We start from the raw sequence: 9,407 nt of genomic DNA on the forward strand, positions 1-9,407 counted from the left end.
ATATATAGATTCTCATTTTGCAAATTTCTCTCACTTTGGAGATTTTATAGGTATGAATATCTCCTTTTTGAATTCATTAAGAAGTGATAAATTTGATAAAATCATATGGATATTAGGTACTGGAGCTACTGTTGATATGTGCTCATAGTTATCTCACATGAAGAAATCCAATCCAGTTAGTAAAAATACTCCAATATTTCTACCTAGTGGATCAGTCAAGCCAGTAACTCACACATATTTAATTGAATTAAACTCAAGATTAATTCTCAAAAATGTCTTGCATGTTCCTAATTTTAAATGCAATCTGTTATCAGTGAAAACTTTGGTAAGAAGTATACAAATTGTATTTACATTCTACCCAACACACTGTATTTTGTAGGACCTTAAATTTGTGAAAGTGCTTGATGAAGGGAAGATTTTAGGAAATTTTTAAGTTCTTAATAGTAATTATCTATTTGGTTGCATAGGTAGTTCATTTGAGATTCATAAACACATGAGTGATAAACCATGTAATGTTACATAGTCAGAATAAGATTTCTTTTTCAACTTGGCATCAAAGATTAGGCCACTCTTCCCTATCTATATTACAACATTTGCAATACATTCCATGTAAATAAGAAAGTGAATTAAACCTTGTATTCCTTGTTATATATTTAAACATAAAAGATTTCCATTTCAAAATAGTAATTTACATGCTTATGAAGTTTTTAAACTCATACATGTTGATCTTTCGGGATCCTATAAGATTAAAACTATTTCAAGAACTTCATATTTTTTACCATAGTTTATGATCATTCAAGGTCTGTTTGGACATTTCTCTTGAATGACAAAACTCAAGTATTCCAATCCTTTTCCCAGTTTTGTGCTTGTGTGACTAATCAGTTCAAGACTATTGTGAAAATTATTATAACTGATAATGGGAGTGAATTCCTAAACCAAAATTGTCAAACCCATTTCTCATCATTGGGAATTATTCATCAAATTACTACTTCCTATTCACCACAACAAAATGTAAAGGTTGAAAGGAAACATCAACAACTTTTGCAAACAACAAGATCTTTATTGCCAAAATCATCTTTACCCATAATTTTTGGGGACATGCCATTTTAATGGCTACCTACATCATCAATCTTCTTCCTACACCAATCCTAGATTAGAAAACACCATTTCAATTCCTTTACCGAAAAGAACCTTCTTAATCAAATTTGAAAGTTTTTGGATGCCTATGTTTTGCCACTAATGTGATACCACACAATACAAAATTTAAACCAAGAGCAATTATGTGTTGCTTCATTGGGTACAATCAAAGGAAAAAAGCATACAAGTTATATGACTTGGAAGAAAAGAAAGTGATAATGTTATGAGACGTGGTTTTTTATGAAGATATTTTCCATTCAAGAAAAATGCTTCATTTAAAAACAGATCTTCCAATACCAAATGTTCTTAATGAAGATTTTGATGAATTTATATTCAAACACTCATGACTTCATACCTTCAGAAAGCTATAATTCAGATGATTTATATCTTGTTGCAGAAAGAGAGTTTCAAAATCCACCTCCCGTTGAAATTGTTCCACTAAATGTTGAATGGAATGTTATAAATACAAGAGCTAAAATAAGAGTTATAAGAAAACCCGCTTGGTACAATGGCTTTTTCATGAATTGTAGTCGAACTCCTCTTGGTGTTAATTGTCATTCATCAAATTACATCACCACATTGTCCACCTACTTACCCTTAAAGTGAATCACCAATTCTCATAGAAACATATAAATGCTTCTTAACCTTAATTTCAAGATTGAATGAACCAACTTCTTATAAATAAGCATGCAAGGATAATGAATGGGTATAAGCTATAAACAAAGAACTTCAAGCTTTGGAAGAAAACAACACTTAGATAATTATGACATTACCTCAAAATAAGATACCAATTGGTTCCAAATGAGTATACAAAGTGAAACTAAATTAATAATGAACAATTGAAAGATTCAAAGCAAGATTAATGGAAAAAGGGTACAATCAAACTTATGGGATTGATTATCTCGACAGCTTCTCACCAGTGGCAAAGGTTGTTACAGTCAAAATCTTACTTTCTTTATCATCATCAAATGATTGGTTTCTTCATCAATTAGATATCAATAATGTTTTTTTTTTCATGGATATTTGGATGAAGAAGTTTACTTAACACCACTACAAGGGTACAATAAAGCAAAAGAAGGAGAAATTTGCAAGTTAAATAAATCCTTATATGGATTAAAATAAGATAGTAGAAAATGGAATATTGAATTTTGCAATAAACTCTTGAGTTTTGGCTTTAAACAATCTTCACATGATCATTGTTTGTTCATCAAAGGAGAAAGAGATAACTTCATTGCATTAGTAGTTTATGTTGAGTGCCAAATGAAATTTTAATTCAAGAAGTGAAGAAACAATTACATGAAACTTTTACAATAAAAGACTTAGGAGTTGCAAGCTATTTTCTAGGAATAGAATTACTGAAGACAGAAAAGGGCTTACATGTAAACCAAAGAAAGCATGTCATGGATATATTGGCAGATGATGGATTAACAAAAGTCTAACCAGTCAATAATCTTGTGACGAAGAATGATTAGTTATGTTCTGACAAAGGAAAGGTCTTGAATGAACTAAAGAAGTACAGAAGACTCATTAGATGATTGATATATCTCAAATTCACAAGACCTGACATCATCTATGTTATACAACAACTGAGTCAATACACTCTTCAATAGAGATCCATTGGAAATGTGCATTACATGTATTGAAATATCTCAAGGGATGTCCTTCAAAAGGCTTCTTTTTTGAAAAAGGATATTCACCATTAAAGATTACAGCTTATAATGATTCTGATTGGGCTAGCTGTAGTGATACTAGAAGATCACTTACTGGTTATTGTATCTTTATGGGAACATCTCTAATTTCATGGAAAACGAAAAAGAAAAAAACCATATCCAGATCTTCATGTGAGGCAGAATATAGAAGCTTAGCAACAACAATATGTGAGTTACTTTGAATAAGTTACATATTAAGATATTTGAAAGTAAAGTTCAAAATTCCAATTTCATTATGGTGTGACAACAAAGCTACAATTCACATTACTGAAAATCCAATTTTCCATGAAAGAACAAAACATTTGGATATAGACTCTCATTTAGTTCGAGATCAATACAAACTTGGCTTTGTATTTCCAAGGCACATTTCAACAAATCAACAAATAGTTGGTCTTTTTACAAAAGGATTATGTGCACCTCGGTTCAATTTTATACTGTCTAATATGAACCTTATCACCAAAGTTCATCTTGAGGAGAGGATCTCAAGATTACACATGTTCACCATTCCATATCAACTTGTATTTACTCAGTTAGAGTTTGTTAGAAAGATTATTAGAAGATAATTAGTTGTTTACATTCTCTTTTCTGTAATATGTACATATATAGACGCTCAATTGAATAATGAAAAAAAAACGAACTCATTACAAGAACTGATTTCTCTCTCTACATTTCTTTGCTCTGTTTCTGTTCTATTTTGTTTGAATCGTGGCATGGAAAAGGATGCAACTCTGACTTGCTTCTAGGGGAAAACACGATTTGATCTTTGAAGCAAAGTTCACCTTGGTCACTTGAATATTTGAACGTCGTGATCACTTTAGCTTACAAGTTACAATATACCATGTAAGATAATAATATAAGTTGACTTTTACGTTTGTAATCATAAAAAACGTTATGAAAAATACATATATCAAACATTTACACTAAAACTATCCTCATTGGTGATTTTTTGGGATTAACTCATCAAAAAAATTAAAGGAAAGAAAATTTAGTTTTTTATAAGATAGATGCACTAAGACTACATTTTATACTTAGTAAAAAATCAAATAAAATATACTAAAATATAAAATTTATTTTTTTCTACAAAACAATACCAATATTAATATCATTTTTTAAATATATTTTTCAATTTAGATTAGTTTAGATTACTAATAAGTGTGAATAATCGGATTGGATTTGGTTGTATAGGTAAATGAAATAATAATTAATTTTTATAAAAAAAAATGAGTTGAATTGACGCGTGAAAAAGCCTAAGCTAGAAATAAGGCCTAAAATGCCCAATTCCTATGCCTCTTTTTATTGAAGACCCATGAAATACATCTTCATCTTCTTTATAATCCCATCTTTACCGAAGTGGAAGCCTTGCATGTGGTGGTTGCTTTGTTAGAGAAACCCATCTTCATATTCTCTTAAAAAACATTAAGTATATAGTGGTTAATGTTTTTGGGTAAAACTCACATCAAACTTTGTTTTATACTATATTTTTATCTTGAGCTTTCTAATTGAGCTCGAATTTTTCTAGATTCAAGTTTAAGCCTTTCTCAAGATGACTCGTCAAACTAATAGTGTCGAGTTTACATTCGTCCTCAACAATAAAACCAAAACAAGAGTGGTGTCTAATCTAATTACAACTAAGATTCTGTCTAATTGTCCACTTAATAATGGCTACCTTTTCTAATAAAATAAATATTTTCACCAACAAGACATTTAAAAACTCTACAAGATGCCACCTATTTCCATATTTATTCTTCCTTTTGTTCCTTGTTTGTCTTTTTTGGTTTTAAATAATTACTATATATTTTATATATTTTTTTAATGTGATCAAAGAAATATGACATTGGTATATAACTTTATAAATTTTTTAATGTTAACCGAATTACAACTGATGTCACCAACATGGCCAAGAGTTCACGCCTACAGCTCACCCTAACACGGCTGCCACGGCACTTGAAGTGTCGCCCATAAACAGAAAAAAATATATAATAAAAAAAAGGTGGTTTTGTTTAAATAATAATAAAAAAAAAAGGTTCTTTTTATATTTTATATTACATAAATATAATAAAAAAGATGGTTTCGTATTTTAAAAAAGGTCAACGCTTTGAAACCAAAAAAAACGGCCGCAAATTAACCACCAATAATCAAACTCACCGCCATTTTTAATACAAACAAGTTTCTCCGGCGACGAATTCTCTCTCTGCATGGATGGCTGCCACCATCGCCACCTTCCTCCTCCTCCTCCTCCTCTTCCTCTTCTTGTCTACCTCCTACTCCGCAACTACTTACACCGGCTCCATATCTTCTTCTTCAAATTTCACAGCTTCCAACTTCCACTATGTTGACCAAAACGGCGATTTCCTCCGCTCCGTTAATCGCACTTACACCGCTGCCATGTTCAATTCACAGCCTAAATCGCCGTCGTTCTACCTCCTCATCTACCACTCTGACTCCCGCAACGTCGTCTGGGTCGCCAACCGCAATAAACCCATCTCAAATTCTGGTCAACTCCTTCTCTCCTTCACGGGTATTACAATCTATGATGATTCCGGCATACCCGTTTGGTCAACACCCACGTTCAATTCCACGGTGGCTTCTTTGCAGCTACTGGATTCCGGGAACTTACTTCTCATTGATCGCTTTAACAAAACGTTATGGCAGTCTTTTGATTACCCGACGGATACCATCGTTTCTGGGCAGAGATTTCCGGTTGGAGGATCATTAATCGCTTCCAACGATGATGCCGACTTCTCGGAGGGAGGTTATACGTTTACAGTGACCACCGGCGATGGGCTATTACGGTGGCAAAATTTGACGTATTACAGACTGTTGATGGATTCAAAATCTGTAATAAATTCAAACCAACCCATTTCGTATCTCATGGTAAACGGGTCTGGTTTTTATCTGTTCGGAGGCCAGGGATCGGAGGTGGTGGTACAAGTTTTAATTACGACGGCGGCTGTGAATTCCGACTATCGGATACTAAAGTTGACAAACGCTGGCTATCTCAACGTCATGAGATACACAAACCGTAACTGGGTGACAGATTTCACGACGCCGGAGGAAAGTTGCCGTGCTCCGTTCAGTTGCGGCAAACTTGGGCTCTGTTCCCCCGGTGGTTGTTCTTGTCCACCGGGATTTAGAGGTGATCGGAACGCAAACCCCGGCTGCTCACCCTCGGATAATTCATTGTTGTTGCCGGAATCTTGTGGTGGTAACGGGACCAGATTGCGATCCAACTCGTCGGAGAAATATGTATATATTCCGCTCGGAGATGGGATGAAATACTATCCAATTGATTTCACAAATCCAACTAGAAAGGGTGTGAATTTATCAACATGTGAAAATCTGTGCTCTTCGAACTGCTCTTGTTTGGCTATCTTCCATGGAAATCCATCTGGATCATGTTATTTGCTTCAAAACCATTTGGGTTCCTTCATTTCAAGCTCCGCAAACGGAAACGACGATACATTAGGGTTCATCAAAGCAATATCTTTGTCTCAAAATCATAACAGTAATTCCAGTTCCGATTTCCCCGTAGTTGCTTTGATTTTACTTCCGGGCTCCGGCGTTCTGCTAATCTCTATTTTCGCCATCTGGATGCGTATAAGATCAAGAAACAACGCCACGAATTCTCATTCAAAGAAATTGAATGATACTTTTGGTTCAGAAGATCTTGAGCTGTTTTCAATCGCGGGTTTACCTATAAGGTTCGACCATGAAGATCTTGTCGAGGCCACCAAAGATTTCAGTACCCAGATCGGCTCCGGTGGATTTGGCACGGTTTACAAAGGCGTCCTCCGTGACAAAACGGTGGTGGCAGTGAAGAAGATCACCTCCCTAGGAGCTCAGGGAAAGAAAGAATTTGGTACAGAGATTGCAATCATCGGAAACATTCATCATGTAAATCTAGTCAAACTCAAGGGCTTTTGTGCTCATGGAAGAGAGAGGTTCTTGGTGTATGAGTACATGAGCCGTGGTTCATTGGACCGAACCATTTTCGGCACCGGGCCGCCATTGGAATGGCAAGAAAGGTTCGAGATCGCGGTTGGAACCGCTCGCGGTCTTGCATATTTACACAACGGGTGTGAACACAAGATCATACATTGTGATGTTAAGCCCGAAAACATTCTTCTAAGTGATGGTATGCAAGTGAAAATCTCAGATTTCGGGCTCAGCAAATTGTTGAGCCCGGAACAATCCGGTTTATTTACAACAATGAGAGGAACCCGCGGGTACCTTGCACCCGAGTGGCTCACAAACGCTGCAATCTCAGATAAAACCGATGTTTATAGCTACGGTATGGTTTTACTAGAGTTGATCCAGGGTCGAAAGAACTGTGTGCAGGCCCCGAGCCATAGCTCGAGAAACCCGACTAGTAGCACTGATGGTCAGTCATCGAGATCATCAGGATCTCGAAACGATTCTCAAGCCCAGGGCAGAGCACGCGCCCGGGCGTTCTATTTCCCTCTACATGCACTGGAGATGCATGAAGAGGGAAGATATCTGGACCTAGTGGACCCACGGTTAGCTGGTCGGGTGACTAGAGCTGAAGCTGAGAAGCTTGTGAAGGTGGCTTTGTGTTGCTTACATGAAGACCCATCGGTTCGACTCACGATGGCTAATGTGGTTGGGATGCTCGAAGGGGTGTTGCCTGTGGGTGAACCGCGGTTGGATTCTTTGAACTTTTTGAGGTTTTATGGACAACGGTTCACCGAGCCATCAATGGCTGGAACCGGAGAGGAGGTTGAAGTGGGGGGTGGGTTTATGGTGACCACAAATTATAGTAGTAGTCCGAGTATGTCATTAAACTCGTTTTCATATATGTCTTCACAACAAGTCTCGGGTCCTAGATAACATGGTGTTAAATATTATAATTTATAATATGTCAATATTTCAAGCGATTAAAAAATTTTGATCTTTCATTTTGGTAGATTTTAGAATGTAAGGTTATGTTTACGAAAATAAAAGATCAGAATGTGTGTAATGTTAGCTTTGATGGCTTTCATCTCTTTTTAGATTTTTTTATGTAAATCGTGATCATATAAAAAGATCGATTCTTTTAAACAAAGACAAGTATAAATTTCTACTAAATAAGCATATAATATAACTTTTTTGCCAAATTATTTACCGTTTGTTTTATCTTTTAATTACCTAATATTTGTAACTTTCGATATTTTCTTAAAGATATACGTGTAAATATTTTTGATTAACCGGCAAAACATTCCATTAATTAATTTTAATAGTTTTTTAGTTTTTATATACGTAATATTTTTTTATTGTAAATTATGAGTTTTCACCTTGATTTTTTAAGAGTGTCGAGGGTGTTAGATGCACGTTTAGACATTCTAAATTGCGATCAACTTAATTAAACATATAATTAGTCGTCGACACATTCTTAAAAAAGTAATATTAGATTCATTTAATGCTTAGATAAAAAAAAAAAAAATTTAATTTTGATGACACATTCAAATGAATGGTTCTCTCATCTCTGTCCTCGTCGCCTTCCCGTATACAATTTCAACTTTTAATTTATTGTAATGGTGTTGGAATTTAAAAATCATAACCAAAAGGGACGCTTATATAAATATTAGAATGAATGATGTTTTTGGTTTTCAAATCCCTCTTAAAATAGTAATGTAAAATGAGACTTTGTAAAACTCCTTTTTTTTTTCTTTTGTGTTTTGTGGTATTATTTTGCGGTATTATTTTGCAAATCCTTCCCGGATTGCTTTTTCTTGTTATGTATCTTATTTCCATTTAATGATTGATGGAAAATACCTTCGAGGTTTCTTTGAAGTCTGAATTGAGATTTCTTTGTTATTCCTTCTTAAAATGGTTAGTTATGTGAGAAAAATATAAATTAACCTATAAATATAATTTTTATGCATCATTTATAAGATTGTAATTGTTATAAAATTAAGAAAAATAAAACTCCATAGTTCCATCACTAATCTGTCAGTAATGTCATTACATGTTGTTTTACTAAAAATTTCAGGTCTTTTAAACGAAACAGGCCATACGTAGTTGCACACCCCCTACGAAAACTTTTCCACAAACAATTTGTGCAAGGAAATGACACCAAACCAACTGCATACTCCTTAATTATTTGATTTAGCAAAATAATTTTCTTGTTATGCTAACTCATGTGTTTTTTTTTGAACAAAATTTTTATTAAACTATCAAGATGATAGAAAAAAACATTATAATGTGTGAATAACAATACATGGATTGTGTGACCAACAAACTTAATTAAGTTTGCACTTCTTGCTTCTATCCAAAAAAAAGAGGAATAAACAATGTTATCAAAAAGATCCGTTTTCTTAGGTTTAGCACCTCCAAATATCATGAAATTGCGAAAATACAAAAGCATCCTCAAAGGCTTTCTTTTGCGCAGAAGTCAAAGAAGTAACTTTATGCCAAGAAATCCAATTTGAAAATCGTGTGAAAAGAAGGTAAATCCAAGACCCACCAAGGCATGACAAGAAATGAGATCGAATATGCTAGGAGGCACAATATACCGACACCAAGTCGCATATGGGGCACATGATAGCCTCCACATCAGTCCCT

At 34.5% G+C, this 9,407-nt stretch overlaps 1 protein-coding gene across 1 annotated transcript; it reads left to right on the plus strand.

The window, feature by feature from the left end:
* Positions 1-4,958: 4,958 nt before the first annotated feature.
* On the plus strand, positions 4,959-7,829 carry LOC145101100 (S-locus lectin protein kinase family protein). Its single transcript, XM_079038263.1, has one exon. It carries the CDS (start codon positions 5,046-5,048, stop codon positions 7,692-7,694), a length of 2,649 nt encoding a protein of 882 aa, XP_078894389.1. The 5' UTR covers positions 4,959-5,045; the 3' UTR covers positions 7,695-7,829.
* The last annotated feature ends 1,578 nt before the right edge of the window (positions 7,830-9,407 follow it).

This window comes from Lactuca serriola, chromosome 4 (assembly GCF_051521515.1).
Source record: "Lactuca serriola cultivar US96UC23 chromosome 4, Lser_US96UC23_V15, whole genome shotgun sequence".
NCBI lineage: Eukaryota > Viridiplantae > Streptophyta > Magnoliopsida > Asterales > Asteraceae > Lactuca > Lactuca serriola.